The sequence below is a fragment of the Typopeltis vanoorti genome, chromosome 7 (assembly GCF_054136105.1).
Source record: "Typopeltis vanoorti isolate ZY-2024b chromosome 7, IOZ_Tvanoo_1.0, whole genome shotgun sequence".
Lineage (NCBI taxonomy): Eukaryota > Metazoa > Arthropoda > Arachnida > Uropygi > Thelyphonidae > Typopeltis > Typopeltis vanoorti.
The window spans coordinates 98,383,726-98,402,563 of NC_143555.1; the positions used below are offsets into that span (position 1 = coordinate 98,383,726).

General features: G+C 38.4%; 1 protein-coding gene across 1 annotated transcript in view; it reads right to left on the reverse strand.

Moving 5' to 3' along the window:
* LOC150104894 (xylosyl- and glucuronyltransferase LARGE1-like) overlaps window positions 1-18,838 on the reverse strand; it is a 413,744-nt gene that overhangs the window by 160,621 nt on the left and 234,285 nt on the right. Inside the window, exon 9 of the mRNA XM_090396042.1 lies at window positions 5,436-5,567. Coding sequence (XP_090252168.1) covers window positions 5,436-5,567 — 132 coding nt within the window. The remainder of the gene's footprint in view (window positions 1-5,435; window positions 5,568-18,838) is intronic.

Genomic DNA, 18,838 nt, shown 5'->3' on the forward strand with positions numbered 1-18,838 from the left:
GAGAAGAGTGTAAAGGTGGTCAAAACAGTGCATCCGATTATATGGTTGTTGAACATAGTGGCAAGGAGGGATAGGGAGATTATTGCTCCCCTTTATTATTATTATTATTATTATTATTATTATTATTATTATTATCCTAAGACTCCATGGAGTCTAAGCCTCATCTAGAAGGTCCTTTTGTCATACATGCAGAGCTCATCATACCTTGCCTTAAACACATTCAAATTCTCTGCAGACACCACACTCTCAGGCAAGGCATTCCAATCATTCACAACTCTGCATGAAAAAAAAACCTGCTTCTCACTCCTTTGTTCACACCCTCCTTATACAGCCTCCAGGAATGACCTCTTGTTCTCCCCCTGATCTCCCACCTCATATAAGGCTTTAATAAGGTCCAGATCTGGACTACTGCACCCAAATCTGCTCACTTGGATTTCATGGAGATGAAGTGTTGAAGAAATCCAGAGGCAAGTGAGCAAGACTGTAGCAGGTCTATGGAATCCTCCCTATGAGAATAGACTAAAGGTCTGTGGACTACCCAAGGACCTCCCACGATGAGTCTTTTGACTCCATGGAGGCCTGGATAATAATAATAATAATAATGATAACAATTTATTTATTAATATTACTCTAGTAATTTAGTATTAATACTAAATTATTAAATAATAGCACTATAATAGCACTACTCTGATATGAAAAAGTTTTGGTGTGTCACAAATAAACCAAATACCTGTTCAGTGGAATACATACCTACCACTAAATGAAATCATAATTAATTAATATTAATAATGGAGGGCAAAGTCTGACTGTCACCTCTTCGTGGTACCCTCTGGATGATCTAATGACAGCAGTCCCATCATGGAGACAAATTTCAGTGATTATTACTATTACTATTATTACAAGCAACTCCAGGGAGTCATTAGACTCATCGAGGGAAGCCCCAAATCATATTCATCACAACTATTAAACATTCATACAGTATCTATCATACCTCGCCTTAAACTCATTCACTGTCACAGCATCCACCACAGACTCAGGGCGCGCATTCCACTCATTCACTACTCTAAAAGTAAAGAACCCAGCTCTAACACCTTTACTAACCACACTTTTGCCCAGTTTCCATGGATGTCCCCTAGTCCTCCCACAACCAGCCCTGTTTTCAAAAATATCTTCTGAATTAATATTATAGAAACCCTTCAGTAATTTGAATGTCTCAATCATATCTCCCCTCCTCCACCTATCAACCAATTTTTGCAACCCACAAATCCTCAACCTGTTCTCATAAGGTTCATTCCACAGACCTGCTATCATCTTGGTCACTCGCCTCTGGATCCTCTCCACCTCCTCCCCGTCAAGAAGAAACCTATACTTATGCTACCATGTACAGGGCAGCCGACGTGACTCTTGATTTGGAAATGATGTCAGAGTTGAGAAATGAGCAAATCATTCCACCCATTACAAGAAATATTAATATCATCTAATGTAATTTAAATGGAATCGTTACCCCAGCAAGCAAAGAAAAACTAAATGAACTATTACTACTAGCTGACAAACATGATGCTGATATTTTCTGCATCCAGGAAACCAAACTTCGACAAACCAACAGACTAAACATTAAAAACTATGAAATCATAAGACAAGATAGGCCCATGGACCAAAATGGAGGAGAGCTTCTGACACTAATTCGAAACTTGTCATATAAAGTTGTTGAGTTAGACATAGTATCAGAAGGAACTGAAATACAAGGAATCCAAATACTGGAACCAAGTAAAAAGCCATTAAACATATTCAATTGTTATCATCCTTCTGGACCAAATCTTTCCAACCTATCTCATCTCAATGAAGAAAACTCCATTATCTTAGGAGACATGAATAGCAAACATCTTTTATGGGGTTCTGAGAAATAAACCCAAGAGGAGAAAACCTGAGTAATTTCTTAGATGAAACAGGACTAATAACTCTCAACAGTGGAGAACCTCCTCATCTGTCTCATTCTTATGGTGCAAAAGATGCTCTAGATATCACTGCGGTGTCTCCTGAGCTTCACGTCAAAGCTATTTGGTCTGTTTTGGAACCAGTAGGAAGCGACCATACTCCAATATGAATCAATCTGAACCCAAAAATGACTAGACCCACCCAAAAAAGAAAATATCATTGGAACTTCCAGAAGGCAAATTGGGAGAAATACAAGGATGAAGTAAGTAAAATGCTGAAAGATCACACATACCATGATGACTTAGACAAAGACTATATAACTTGGAAGAATACTATCCCAAATGCAGCAAAGAAAAGTATCCCAAAGGGCTACAGGAGAAAAGTTATTTCAAACTACACAAAGGTTCACCAAGAACTTGCCAGTAAAATAACTAAACGAAATGAATTATTTAACATCTTAAAAATTGGAAGTTCTCCAGAAACCAGGATCGAGTACAACAAGATAAATGCTGAAATTAAACAAAAATATAATATATTACAAAGAACTAGGTGGCAAGAATTTTGCCACAACTTAAATCCAAACACTTCAGATACCAAACTTTGGAAACTGACTGCTAATTTACAAAGAGACCTACCAAAGGCAAGTGAGACTAACACACTAAAAGATCCAGATGGAAATATCAAAATTGGAGATAGGGAGATACCTTGGCCTTTCATTTTCAAAATATAAGCAAACTAGAGATGAATACTAGGAAAGACTATCAAATATCAAAACAGGCTTGACAGCAGAAAAATGCTGCCAACTCCCCAAAATATCAAAACAAACTATTCTGGGATCCATTTACAATCTCTGAATTGGGAGATGCCTTGGAGAGACTAGATATAAATAAATCATATGGACCAGATAACATACAAGGAATTATGATCAAACATCTTCCTTCCCTAGCCCTAGATTGACTACTTCGCCTATACAACAATAGCCTAAAACAAGGAAAAGTTCCGAAAGACTGGAAGACAGCCACAATCATACCAATCTTAAAGCCTAACAAACCACAAGACCAACCAGGAAGTTATAGACCAATTTCACTGACTTCAATTCCAGGCAAATTAATGGAAAAAAATGATACTCCAATGTTTGAATTACTATCTAAACAAAAATAGTATACTACTACTACATTTTCAGGCTGCCTTTAGAAGAAATCACTCAACAACTGATCAACTTTTTTACTTAACCCAGACAATTCAAGATAACTTCCAGACCAAACCTACCAAATCCACCATTGCAGCTTTTATAGATTTTAGCAATGCCTTTGACAAGGTGTGGAGGCAGAAACTCTTTTCCAAACTTTGTCATATTGGAATAGAAGGGAAAGTTCTTAACTGGATCTATGACTTTCTAAGAAATAGAACAATTCAAATTAAAATAAATAATACCTTTTCCAAGAAAGTGAAAATAAGATAGGGACTCCCTCAGGGTAGCATTTTGAGCCCACTCCTTTTTTTCCATCTACTTAAACGACTTAGATAAAAATATAAATAAAGAAACAAAGATAGCTATGTTTGCTGATGATTTGGTCCTATTTTCAGCTCACAACAACCTAGAAACAGCAGAAGGTCACTTAAACAAAGCCATTAAAAGTTTAGCTACATACCGTGAAAACCAAAAAATCAAAATTAACCCTACTAAATCAGAAATCTGTGTTTTTGCTATTAATAACCACCTCGGAAAGTGAAGACCAAAGATTAAGCTAAACAGTCAACTAATTATATTTAATGAAAACCCCAAATACCTTGGAGTTACTCTGGATCCATCGCTAAGCTTCAATAAACATATTAACAATGTTGCAGTCAGAGCAAAAAGAAGACTAAATATCATGAAAAGTATCTCAGGTAAAGAGTGGGGAGCGGATGCTAAAACCTTAAAAGTCACATACACCTCTATTATCCGTCCCATAATGGAATATGCTTTGCCTATCTGGATGCAAACATCACAAACCAGTTTAGACAAGCTTATAAAAATTCAGAAAAATGCAGCTAAAATCATATGTGGACTAAGGAATACAACTCTTGGAAAAATAGCAGAATTCGAATCCAACCTTGTTCCTTTAAAAATTAGGTGGCAAGAAAATCTTACCAAATTTGTAGAAAAAAGAGCCAACCTTGCACATCATAGAACAAGTGAACTTTTTAAAAACTGGAAACTAACAAATAGAATAAAGAAAAAATCAACAATGCATGAAATCATAGAAAATAAAATTCCCTTGGATTGTCCAAATAAAATAGCCGACTACCCAGCATTTCCTCCAAATCAAGACTGGAAAAATATAGTTATCAACTCTGAATAGGGAAACATGAGAAAAAAAGCCTAGAAAACCCTGAAAGCTTGAGTTCATCAGCCCTTTCAAAATAATGAAATATGAACCTGACTCAATAAAGATCTACACAGATGGCTCCAAAAATCCAAATGGCAATTCTGGGAGGAGCGTACTCATCTATGGCTCTCATAATATAGAACTAAAAACAACGAACAGTATTGGATGCAACTCATACCATGCAGAATTAATAGCCATTAACACAGCACTGCAATATTTGGACAAACAAAACCCAAAGGAGTTTATATTTTTCACAGATTCCTTAACAGCCCTTCAAGCTATTAAGAACTGCTACACTAGTCATCAAGAAATACTTAGAGACATAGCAAAAAACATAAACAAACCACATAAGGATTCCAAAATAATCTTCCAGTGGATCGCATCCCATGTGGGATTAAAGGGAAACGAAACTGCAGATGAAGTAGCAAAAATGGCTGCAACATCAAGCGATAACACAGATTTCGATCTTTTTAAACCCACCCAAAAAGAAAACATAAAAAGAACAATTCTTCAGGACATGACTCACCACTGATAATCAGCAGAAAATCCAGGTGCTACCATCAACTCTAAGTTTAATCGCAGTGCCACTACCATGATCTCTCGCCTCAAGACCAACCACACAAGACCAATCAAGTTTAGCAATGGCATAAAAGTCTTCCCCACCTGCAAAATCTGTAACATCGAGGAAGCATCACCAATGCATTTGCTAAACTGTATGAATATTTCCAAATGTGAACTCTATAACAACCCTGAAAAGGTGCTGTATAAAATACATGAACTTGACCTCTATGATCTGGTGTAATAATACCATGGGATAATAAAATAAATAAATAAATAATAATGATACTTATTAAATATAATAACTTTGTTTGGTGGTAACTACTAATAATTTCGTCTATTTGCAGCAATCCCAAAATCTTTTTCATTTCAAAATATAAAAAATTTGGACATCGTTGCAATGAATTTTTATGCAATAATATTTTAGAGTAATAACAAGAATGGGAAAAAATGATGATAATAATTAAAAGCAGAATCAAATTTCAATTGTATTTTCATCTAAAATGACACAAAGTTTGCTCAAGTGCAACATTATGAATGACAATACCTATAACCTGCACAGTTCAATACCTGATCAGCTAGTGATGTTGATAACATACTCAATAACTCCTTTTCTGCTATCATCCTCCACAACTGCATCCAGCTTAATTCACGCAGCAACTGTAGTCTTAATAGTATAACTCCAGTATTAAATCCACGACCCTATAAGCAATAAAAAGTTATTTCAGTATATAACTGCTTATGAGTAATCACAGAATTATGAGTCATCTCAAATTTGAAACAATTCATCCATAAAAAAACAAAGTACCAACAAAGGATAAATGATTTTTATGGAGAATCTCACCAATGAATGATTATAATCTAAAAATCCTACTTAGAGATCAAACAGCATTTTTTTTTCAAGCCACTTTAGGCCTCCAGCATAATAACAGGATGGGGGTTGAAACTGCCTCAATACTGGACAATAAAAATAATCTACCACTATAAGCATTCACAAATAGTGGGATTCAAACCACAGTCTCTCCATAAGAGAACATAAATGCTGTCCACCTGGCCAACTAGATTGATTATTATATCATACATAATGCAGTTGATTCTTACTTGGGACCACAGGATAGTGTATTATAGTAAATAGTTTGCTATTTTATTATCTAAATTAAAATCACAACATGAAAAAGACATTGAAATATAAATACACACATAGATTATCATCACACTGCATATTTTGAAAGAACAACCTTGAAAATTCTTTTGTACTTGTTTCTTTTTCATCTGCCAGGCACTGGAGAACCATAGTGCAGCATTTCACAAAACAACGCTGCTAATTAGCATACAGAGAGTATACTAAATCAAATTCAAGACTAAAGATATGAATGAAATTAGATTAAGTAAGTTTTTCCTATGATAGTTAACCACATCACAGAAAAATAATGGTTCCACCCTTGATAAGGATTCCTGTAGAAACTGGCTATGAATCATGAAACAAATGCTATAAACATAAACCCATATATGTCCCAGATGGTGAGGCTATGATATTAAAATGAAACTAAGCTTCCTCTTCTGGATAATCCAATAACCACACGCACAATAAAAAGAAATGAAACCTTTCTCTTCTACCAAATCTGGAATTCCCATCCCATACTAGAAGCATGTTTCTCAGACTACTGCTTTTCCATTTCACAACTTGATCTGATGATGCTAACATGAAAGCGCATCTACTTTTGAGTTTTCATATTCCAATTTTTGTAGTTCTTAGTAATATTCATGTTAAACCTTTCTGGAAAAAATACATGAGACTATGATTATAAATCTTAACTATTAAAGCTAAATATTTACAAGTCAATGTAAATATTTAGTCAATGAGGGTTTGTGGATTGCAAAAGTTGGTTGCTAGGTGAAAAAAAAGGAGGTATGATTGAAATATTTAAATTATGTAAAGGATTTTATAGGATTGATGCAGTGGAAATAATTCAGCACTTGTCTAGTGAGGGAAGAACAAAAGGTCATCCCTGGAAGTTTGGTAAGAATATGGTCAGCAAGGGCATGAAGAGACTAGATTTTTTGCTTGGAGAGTGGCAAACGAATGGAATGGATTGCCTGAATCAGTTGTGAATGCTATGTCTGCTGATGGGTTCAAGGAGAGGTATGATAGATTTCGTGTTGACAGTGTGGGCCAACCACAATGAGTCTTGGGACTCCATGGAGGTGCCCATGCAATAATAATAATAATGTACTGCCACCTGAAACTAGCATGGTGATCTCCTGTTAGTATTTCTGAGCTTGAGGGAATAGTGTATCAAAATTTATTCATAACTACCAGCACTTGTATTCAAATTAAAAGTTTTTTTGCAAGATTTCAGCTACTTCCAGGAAGAGTCATGATTTATTATTATTATTACAAAAGGCACCTTCAACCAGACTCATTTTGAGGGGCATCTTCACCTACCATTCATACAAATGTTTATCATATCACTCATATTCATAGACAAAGCACTCATGATACTCAAGGTAGCCATCTATCTCTAGAAACTGATTCCACTCATTCATCACTTTCCAAACAAAAAAATCTAATTCCTCACAGCTTTTCCCAGCACACTCTTACAGAACTTGTTCTCTCCCCTCTCATGTCTCATACTGAAAAATTTCTTCTGCATCTACCTATATAAAACCCCTTTAGTAACTTCAATGTTTCTAAAAGAAAGGATATCCTTTTTTTTTTCCTATCAACCAAATTTTGTAACAGTATGAGACATAAATCTTCAATCTATCCTCATAGGAAGTATTTCACAGCCGTCATCATTTTGGACACTCCTAAATCTTCTCCAATGCTTCTACAATCCCAAATACTGTAATATGGAATACCATGCACAGATTGCACAGTACACAAATACTGTGCAATCTGTGTATTCCACTCATTAATATATGGTATTCCAGATAGGGCCAATAAAAAAGCCTCATATAGAGGAGTAATAAACTTATTTCTACTTGTATGTTCTTCAACATGCAATTCAATGTAATACACAGCTTGTGATATTTTCAGTCCAAAGTGCATAACGATACACTTTCCCAGAATGAAACTCATTATCTCATGCTTACTGTCAATTTAAAATTATCTTGCAGGATTTCTACTTCACCTTTTTTTAAATATTGCCCTCTCCAGTTTATCATTAGCAAACAACTGAACATTTTCCTCTTCAAATCTTATCATTAAGTTACAAAGTAAACAGTAGTGCTCTAAATACTTTAAAAATCAACCATATTCACATAGGAAAGCATGACGAAAAGGCCACCGGAAGGTACTAACAGGGACACAAAGATACAGAAATAACACAAGGCAGTAAGTAGTGTAAAAATCTTTATTAGGCATAACTGAACAGTTCAATAGTAGTTGGATACATAATATGGTTTCATGGTGCATGTCTGCCATCTCAGCATTTGTAAAATGATGCATGTTCTTTGTACGACATCAAAAGCTTAAATGAGGAAGCCCCAATTGCTCACCTGGAGAGCTGGCGAACAGCGCCACCAATCACTTTCGGGTGGTTTCCAGTCATGCTTTCCTATGTGAATATGGTTAATTTTGATGTTCTCTACCTCCCCTCAAAGTTTGCACAAGGAATTTTTGAACCACCCTGTATAATACACAATGATAAAAACTGGATTATCTTCTTGGGTTATCCTTCCTGGAACTTTATAGTATCTCTTATGGACAGGCTATCATAGCTGGATGGACTATTATGGTTAGATGGATGAAAAGAACGTAAAATAAAAAAAAAGAAATTTAAAAAAATGATGGCTAATTTGCACACACACACACAAATTTTGCTTGCTTACACTTGGGTAAGGATTAAATAAAACAAGAATATAATTTCTTGTTAAGGACACTAATAATATAACTAAACTAATATAACAGTTTGAAATTAAACAGTAATTCTGCATTTTCATTTTTCATAATTTCATACTCAGGGTGTTTTATGGTCAAAGCTGTATAACTGAGAGGAGACCCCTACATATCATTTTAAGGAATGTGGAGAACTGACCGGTACTTGTGACCTAATATCCACTTTCTCATGGTGAACGAACAAGGATGGGCTGGCAATTTGGGATTTAACTGCCCAAACTGTATTCTTATTGGCTTAAACCACAATGTAAAATGATGGTACAACATGAAAGAATTTGTCATGTTGTACCATTGTTTTCATCATGGCAAACTGTGAAATGTCAGCTACTGAAATAAATCCCAGAACACATCCTAACTCAACATCAACAGAGTTCAAGATTGGTACTATTAACGTAAGAAGCATCAGCAGAAAAGAAATGGAACTAGCCGAAGAATTGGACAAGTACCAGATTGACATAATAAGCATGATGAACAAAGACAAAAATTTGGAGAAAAGCACAAATTAATAATAATGACAGGTGAAATCTTTCTAAGTGATAAATCTCTGATCTGATTTTCCCTTTCAGTTGTTTCCAACCATAGGTGACTTTGTAGGAATTGCCCACAAAGTACTCCTGGTGAGATTTTTTTTTTATAGGGTAATTCACCATTGCTTTCCCCAACTCCCCAATTTTATCCAGGCTTAGGACCAGTATATGGATGAGATGTATTCAAGACTTATCCATGTGTGATCATAGGGCCGATTTGCCTGTTCTGGGGGACAAAAAACCCGAGTTTCCAGGTAAAAAAAAAACCCTACCTCTGTATGAGACTGACTAACTCACCTTTCTCCAAAAGAGACCAGATAAAGGTTCCTCACATCACTGACAGGAATCGAACCCAGGTCTTTCCAACCAAAGGGCTTCGTCTATACTGACTGAGTTACGGAGGCTCAAAAGTGACAAATACAAAATTTTATATTATGGTAATCACAATCAGTGAAAAGAAGGAGTATCTAGAGCATTCAACACCAAATACGAGGATAATCTTTGGGAATGGCAGACAATATAAAAAGACAATATCAGACAATGAAAAAAGAAAAGGAAAAAGAGTACACAGGGGATTTGGAATTAGAAATGGTGAACTACCCATCAAGGACATAGTACAGTGATGTGGGCAAATATCAGAATGGGGTACTGGACAATAAAACTTATTTGTACCTATGGTCCCACAAGGTTCTACTAAGGAAGAAGTGGAGGAGTTTTCTGAGGTATTAGAAAGCAACTGATACAATGAAAAAGGAAAAGTTGATTCTTATTGAAGATCTAAACAGCAGAGTAGGAAATGATTACCAGACATATAGAAATCTTTTGGGAAAATTTGGAGAAAAGCACAAATTAATAATAATGACAAAGTACCTATTGGATTTTTGCTCAGGACATGGTATAGTTATTATTACTAACACAAAATGAGAGAAAATGGAGAAGATGCAAGCAGTAAGAAGTCTCATTGATGATGTTATTGTTGATAGCAATGTTTTCCCACTGTTTCAGTACACAAGAGTATACAAAGGATTTGGAATTAGAAGTGATCACCATTTAGTCTTGAGAAGGATAAAATCCAATTTCATGTTGAAAATAAAAGTATGTAAGAAAGTTTTAAAATGAATCAAAGTTGAACAGCTTTCAGATGTGACTTGTGAATAAAATACACAAAAATTATTCAAGAAAAAAATGAAACAGTTTGAAAACAGGAACCAAACCTTGGAGATTCTGTGGCAAATCCTGAAGAAAACACTGATTCAAGAGACAGGTGGTGTGGTCGTCTGCAAGGATAGAAAAAATTTCAGAACTCCATGGTGGAATTAGCAAGTTAAAGAGGAAGTGAAGGAAAAGAATAAAGGATATCGAAAGTTCATGGCAAATAAATCAACTTGTGCTCTTAGAGAATGCAGAGACAAATGTAAGAAAGCAAAGCAATGTGTAAAACTAGCTAAATAAAAGTCATGGGAAGACTTTGATAAGAAATTTGAAAATAAATATCAGGAAGGTGGCAAAATATTTTGAAGACTTTTGAAAAAGCTTAGAAATGGAGGAAAGAGTAGTGAAAAAGGGATCAAGAGATGATAAAGGAAGAGTAATAACTTCAAAAGAACTGCTAAATGAAACAAGCAGTGACAGCACGTGGGTAGAAAACACTCAACAGGCATGCAATCAAGACTACATATCCATACTTACTATCATTACCCCAAGACCTCATGGAGTCAAAGACTCATCTGGGAGGTCCTTTTATCACACATACATCTCATCATACCGTGTCTTAAACACACTCAAACTCCTTGCAGACACCACACTCTCAGGCAAGGCATTCCAATCATTCACAACTCTGCACGAAAAAAACCTGCCTCTCACTCCCCTACTCACACCCTCTTTATACAGTTTCCAAGGATGACCTCTGGTTTTCCCCTGATCTCCCACTATTCTCTGTAGAACTTCTCCACCATTGATCTTATAACAACCCCTTACCAACTTGTAGGTCTCTATCATATCTCCCCTCTTCCTCCTCTCCACCAGACTCTGCAAATTACATCTTCTCAATCTTTCCTCATGCTCAACATTCCAGAGGTCAGAAACTACCTTAGTCAGTCGCCTTTGGACCTTTTCCAACATCTCTTCATCCTTCTGAAAACTCAATGACCAAATCTGGGCTCAATAGTCCATGTGTGGCCTTATGAAAGCCTTATACAACGGAACAAGAATCTCCCTACTTCTACACGTCAGTGTCCTCCGCATCATTCCCAGAAGCCTTTCTGTTGTCTTCACAAGGTGATGTGTCCCCTGAATTTTAGATCCTTATCCACGATCACCCCCAGATCTCTTATTTCCTCTACCTCCAACAATATATTCTCACCAAGCATAAATTCTGCATCCCATTTTTGTTTTCCAAATTTTAAAACCTTACATTTTGCAACATTGAACTCACATCCCCATTTCCATGCCCAATCACTCAATTTATTCAAGTCTTCTTGCAAGGCCACAACATCCTCACTACTCTTAATGGTTCGTCCCAACTTTGCATCATCTGCAAACAACTGAACATCTCCATCCAAATCTTTGCCAATATCATTAATATACAAGTTAAATAGTAATGGCCCTAAAACAGACCCCTGAGGCACTCCACTAGTGACTTTCCTTTTCCTGGATATCGCATCCCCATACAGAACTTGTTGATACCTATCAGATAGCCAGTCTCCAATCCAATGCACTAATCTAATATCCAATCCCATCTGCTCTAGTTTGACTGTCAACTTATCATGAGGTACCCTATCAAAAGCTTTTGCAAAATCCAAGTGTATTACTGTGTATCCTTCTCCTCTGTCCATGGAAGCAGTCACTTTATTGTAATAAGTAGATTACTAAAACATGACCTCCCTTTAGCAAATCCATGCTGACCATCAAAGATTATACCATTGTTGTCAACCCAACTCTGGATCCTAGTTCTCACAAACTTCTCCAACAACTTAACCACAACACCTGACACAGAGATAGGCCTATAGTTTGATGCTTCAGTTCGATCACCTCCTTTATAAAGTGGCACAATCTTGCCCTCCTTCCACTCTTTAAGAACTTGACCAAGTGCATGACTCATATTAAAAAAATATGTCAAGGCAGGTGTCAACTCTCTGGCATATTCCTTCAGAATATGCGGTGATATATTATCAAGTCTCACAGCCTTATTTACATCTAGTTTACTCAACTCTCCAAACACCTCTTGCTCACTTACAGTCAGTCTCTCCTCCCCATCATCAACTGCTCTCAATCTCTCCATGAAGTCACATTCACAAGATTGAAAGATCTTTATGAACTGCTCATTAAGTATCTCTGCCACACATTCTATAACAGCTGTCTTTATACCATTTTCTCCAGTCAATGTCATCCTTCCTTGACATATTTTTTACCTCAAGGGCTCACTTTAGTGAGTACGGGCATGGCAAACCCGAGGTACCTGATGCTGGACCATGCCTTACTTCATGCAATGTATATCTGTTATATTATTCTGTAGACTGGTCCCTCCTCTTCTTTCTTTGCTTCTTTCTCCTCTCTTTGCTCCTTCCCCCTGATGCTATTAGAGTATTCAAGGGCTAGGGGTGAGTCTTTCCTATCTTGCTAAGTCATTTCGTCTTATGCAGCCACCAAAGGAGGCAAGCTAACCTCAATAGGTGCCGGTCCCAAGCCCGGATAATTGCGAGGGTTGATGTCAGGAAGGGCATCCGGTCGGAAAACTTGAGTGCCAACTCAAACTATGATTATGAGTCAAAGAGAAAATGATATAAGGGCTAGGGCATACCCCTTAAGTGACGCGCAGCCACATCTCCCTACAGCTGCGAAAAGTGGACAAGGGCTACCGCATCAAGGGCGGGTGTGGTTAAAGAAGCGAGCCCAGCAGGTGGAGAAGATGTTGCGAGTGGGAACACTGAATGTTGGAAGCATGACTGGAAGGGGAAGAGAGGTGGCAGACATGACGAGGAAGAGGAAGTTGGACATTTTATGTGTGCAGGAGACAAGGTGGAAAGGGGGAAAAGCAAAAGAACTGGGAGATGGATATAAATTGTTCTACTCTGGAGCGAATAACGAGAGAAATGGTGTAGGAATTGTGGTGTGTGGCAGAATGAAGGGTGAAGTACTGGACGTGGGTAGAAGGAACGACAGGATCATGCGAATGAAATTGGGTCTTGGAGAAGAGCGGGTGGTCGTATTACGTGTATATGCCCCGCAAGTTGGTTGTACAGCAGAGGAAAAAGATAAGTTCTGGAACGTGTTAGATGAAGAAATGAGGGAATTGGAAGAAAATGAGATGGTGATTGTCAGAGGAGACTTGAACGGGCACATAGGAAGACAGAATAGAGACTGTGAAAGGGTGCATGGTGGCCACGGAGTGAGAATGATGAACCAGGAAGGAGAGAGGGTTGTGGACTTTGCAGTAGCGTTTAATCTGGCAATTGTGAACTCGTTTTTCTACAAGAGGGAAGAAGATTTGATAACATTTAGGAGTGGTAACAACAGCTCACAAATTGACTACATTTTGACTAGAAGAAAACATCTTAAGGTTGTGACAAATTGTAAAGTAATTCCAACAGATCAAGTAGCACAACAACACCGACTGCTGTGCGCAGACTTTAAAATAAGATCGAAGATAAGAACTTCTGGATGCCATGGGATGAAGACAATTAAGTGGTTTCACTTAAAAGAGGAGAGTGTGAGGAATCGTTTTAGGGAGAGGGTGTTAGAGAGGATTTCGGATGGACTGGAAAGTGTACAAGATTAGTGGAAACAATTCAAAAGTAATCCTGAGCTGTGCAATCGAGGTGCTTGGTGAGACATTGCTCTCTCTAATCTGGAAAGATTAGAGAGCAGAAGGACGGTTGGTGGTGGAATAATGATGTACAAGTGGCAGTGACAGCTAAGAGGAAGACAAAGCAGAAGTGGGATGAGTCAAGAGTGGAAGAGGACAGAGAGGTGTACAAAGAGAGAAAGCAAGAAGACAAGAGAGTTGTGGCACAGGCGAAGGCCATGGCATATCAAGATCTGTATGATCAATTAGAAACAAAGGAAGGACAGAGAAAAATTTACCAACTAGCGATATGTAGAAATAAAGCAGCAAAGGACATCTTATATGTGAGGCAGATCAAAGATGCTGAAGGAAGAGTATTATGGAGAGATGTGGACATAAGAAACAGATGGAAAATATACTTTGAGGGACTTTTGAATGAGGAAAATGCAAGGACTCACAGAGGAGATGGGCAGCCTTCTGAGGGGATGGTGCAGAACATCAGTAGAATGGAAGTGACGGAGGCCATGAAGAGGATGAGGAATGGAAAATCGGTGGGCCCTGACAGAATTCCAGTCAGGGTTATATTATATTTTCCTGCTGTGGGACCTGTTCATGAAAGTTTGCCATCAGGAAAATATACCCGAGGAATGGAGGGAGAGTACTCTTGTTCCCATCTACAAGAGTAAAGGGGATGCACAAGACTGTAAAAATGACAGAGGAATAAAGTTGATGTCCCACACAATGAAGATCCTAGAAAGGGTTCTTGATGGTAGATTGAGGAAGGAGGTGGAGATTGCAAAGGAACAATTTGGCTTCATGCCTAGTAGATCAACAACAGATGCTATCTTTGGGTTACGACAGATGATGGAAAAATATCAAGAGAAACAAAGGGAGCTACATCTGGTATTTATTGATCTGGAGAAAGCATATGATAGAGTGCCAAGGCAAGAAGTCTGGTGGTGTCTGAGGGAGAAGAAGGTGCCGGAGAAATATGTCAGGTTGGTGCGGGAAATGTACAGAAATGTGAAAACAAGTGTTCGCACCTGTTTGGGACAGACAGAAAGTTTTCAAGTAACAGTTGGCTTGCATCAAGGGTCAGCATTAAGTCCGTTTCTGTTTAATATTGTGATGGAGGTGGTAACAGAGGAGGTGAGAGAAGATGCGCCTTGGACAATGTTGTATGCAGATGACATCTTGCTGTGTGTAGATTCAAGAGAAGAAGCGGGAACTAAACTGGAAAGATGGAGAAAAGTACTGGAAGAGAGAGGTATGAGACTGAGCAGAAGTAAGACAGAGTATATGTGTTGCACAGTGGGTGGCGGCGGCCAGGAGACAGATCTGGAGCTGGAAGGAAATGCCATCAGGAAGGTGAGAAACTTTAGATACTTAGGTTCAAGAGTGGAAGAAAATGGAGGAGCTGAGAAGGAAATGGGATGCAGGATACAAGCGGGTTGGAGGAACTGGAGGGAGATGGCTGGAGTGTTATGCGATAAGGGTGCCGATCAATCTGAAAGGCAAAATTTATAGGACAGTAGTGAGGCCAGCTATGACATATGCTATAGAAACTGTGTCCCTGAGAAAAAATAACATCAGCAGGATGGAAGTAGCAGAGATGAGAATGCTTAGGTGGATGTGCGGTGTGACCAGAAAGGATCGTCTGAGAAATGACTATGTCAGGGGAACAGTGAAAGTTGCGAATTTAGGAGCGAAAATACAGGAGGCAAGATTGAGATGGTTTGGTCATGTGATGAGGAGGGAGGGAGGACGAATATGTGGGAAGAAGGGGCATGCAGATAGATGTGCAAGGAAGGCAGAAGCGTGGGTGGCCAAAGAAGAGATGGAGGGAGCTGGTAGAAGAGGACTTGAAGATGAAGAACTTGGATGTGGTGACAGCCCAAGACAGGAAGGTGTGAAGGAGACTCATTAAAAACAGTGACCCCACTTAAGTGGGAGAAGCTGCAGAAGAAGAAGAAGAAGAAGAATGTCATCCTTCCATAATCATTCTTTCTTTTGCTGGCTACATATCGAAAGAACTACCTAGGATTCTTTTTGGCTTCATTAGCTAACTGCTGTTCATACCTCTCTTTAGCTACTCTCACCAACCAAGTCACCCTCCTTGACTGGTCTTTGTAGACCTCATGAAATTGGTTATTTCCACTTCTCTTATGCTGCCTCCACAATGCCCTTTTTCTCTGTATCGCATGCTTAATCTCTTTATTCATCCATCTCACAACTACCTTATTTAACCTTCTCACCCTTGGAATACATTTAGACATTGCATCTACTAGATAGTTTTTGAAAATCCCCCAAGCTACATTGATCTCTTTTCCAGCTAACTCCTCATTCCACACTACACCCACAAGCTATCCCCTGAGCTCTTCATAATCACCCCCCCCCCCCTTGTAGTTCCAGATATACCCTATTCTCACAGGGGTCCTTGCACTGCTGGCAACCACCCAGGTAATCACCTCATGGTCACTTGATGGACACTTCAAGTAGAAAAAGTCATCAAAAGCCTAAAATGTGGAAAGGCAGCTGGAGTAGATGATATTCGACGAGAAATGTTCAAGTATGGAGGTATAAAAGTTTTACACTGGCTGCAATGCAGTGGCTACATAATTCAGGCCTGGACAGATGGACAAATACCAGGAGAAGGACTCTCATAGTGCCCATCTATAAAAAGAGAAATAAAACAATGTGAAATTACAGAGGTATTTCCCTACTAAGTGTTTCTGATAAAATTTATGCAAGTCTACTTGAGAAATGGGTAAGAAGGATTGTGGAAGGGGGAGCTTGGTGAAGATCAAGCTAGATTCAGGCCAAAGAGAGGTTGTCAGGATCATTTACAAGAACAGTTGAGAAATAGTGGGAATATAAGAAAGATCTTGTTGAGAGGTAGTTACAGGGTTGACACTGGGGAGTTCTTTCACTTGGTTGAACAGCAGGAAGGAGTGATGACAAGAGGCCATCCCTGGAAGTTACGAAAGGAAACTGTTTGCAAGAGGGTGAGGAGTGGTTTCTTTGCATGGAGGATGGTTGAACCATGGAATGCACTGCCTGATGGAGTGGTGAGAGTGAGAACAGTCAATGAGTTCAAGGAGTGGTATGATAGACTTTGTGTTTCGTAGTGGGGGGGGACCTGCCCTCGATGAGTCTTGATAGACTTTGTTTCTTAGGAAGGACCTCCCACGATGAGTCTTTTGACTCCATGGAGGCCTGAATAATAATAATAATAATCTTCATTTAAGTTTCATAGATCTGGAAAAAGCATATGACACGGTGACAAGAGAAAAGCTATTCAAACCGCTACAGTTATATGATGTAAATGGGACATTACAGGGTGTTCGGGATAAATTTGACATATTTATAATTAATTATATTTTTCCGTAAGTTACATGTATTAACACACACTTCTCTTCATTTAAAAGTTTGGATCCTTCTTCATTCATATACAGGATGTCAGAAAGGATGGATAGCTGGAACCCACCTGAATCATGGAAGAGAATAACTTGTATCATGATGATTCGTGCCCGCCATCAAAATAAGGATATTACGACTGCTGCCCAATGCTCCCTGAATACAGTAAAAACAATCAGGCATGAACTAGAGACTTGCAATGGTGACTACGAGGATGTAGCAAGAAGAAAGATCCCTAGCAGACGATCTGATTGCGTTCGTACAGCAGAATTCCTCACAAATCTGCAGGAACAGGTGTTGAAGAACCCTGGCATTGGAATTCGGGCTTTGTTCGTGGAGTTGCTAACTGTAGTCAAGCCCTGGATAACAAGGGTAGCCAATGGTAGGCCGTATGTATGGCAGCAGGATTCGGCCCCTTGCCACACCTCTGGGAAAAGTCAAAAATGGTTGTCTGAAAATTTCTACGACTTCACCAGTCCAAATGTTTGGCCTCCAAACTCCCCAGACCTTAACCCCATGGATTATTTTGTATGGGGCACAGTTGAAAAAGACACCAATCGCACTTCCAGTAATACAAAAGCCCAGTTAATGGATAAAATTAAAACAGTTTTTGCGGCCCTTCCCAGGGAGACTGTAGCATCAGCTTGTTCGAGGTTCCGAAGCAGAATTGAAGCTGTGATCGATGCTAATGGTGGTTATTTTGAGTAAATCTTGTTGATAGTATTGTAATTAACTCTGCCTGTAATGTTTTTTTGTCAATTCATTAAATTTAATAGATACAAAGAAGATTTTCTTTTTCCTTACGAAACTGTCAAATTTATCCCGAACACCCTGTATATCGAACAACACATAGTATCTATTCAAGCTGTAATTCAGCAGTTAGAATTGAAGGAAGTACAGGAAGATGGTTTGATGTTAAATCAGGTGTGAGACAAGGTGTGAGTACATTATCCCTTCTGTTATTCATCATCCATATAGATCACATTATGTGATGACGAGGCCATCCCTGGAAGTTACGAAAGGAAACTGTTTGCAAGAGGGTGAGGAGTGGTTTCTTTGCATGGAGGGTGGTTGAACCATGGAATGCATTCCCTAATGGAGTGGTGAGAGCGAGAATGGTCAATGAGTTTAAGGAGTGGTATGATAGACTTTGTGTTTCTTAGGAAGGACCTCCCACGATGAGTCTTTTGACTCCATGGAGGCCTGAATAATAATAATAATAATAATTATGAAGGAAGTGATATGAAACCTGATATCAAAATTGGAGATGTTAACTTTACTTTTTACTTTATGCAGATGATGTTATACTTCTAAATAAATTCAGTACAATTCTGTAAGATTGTCT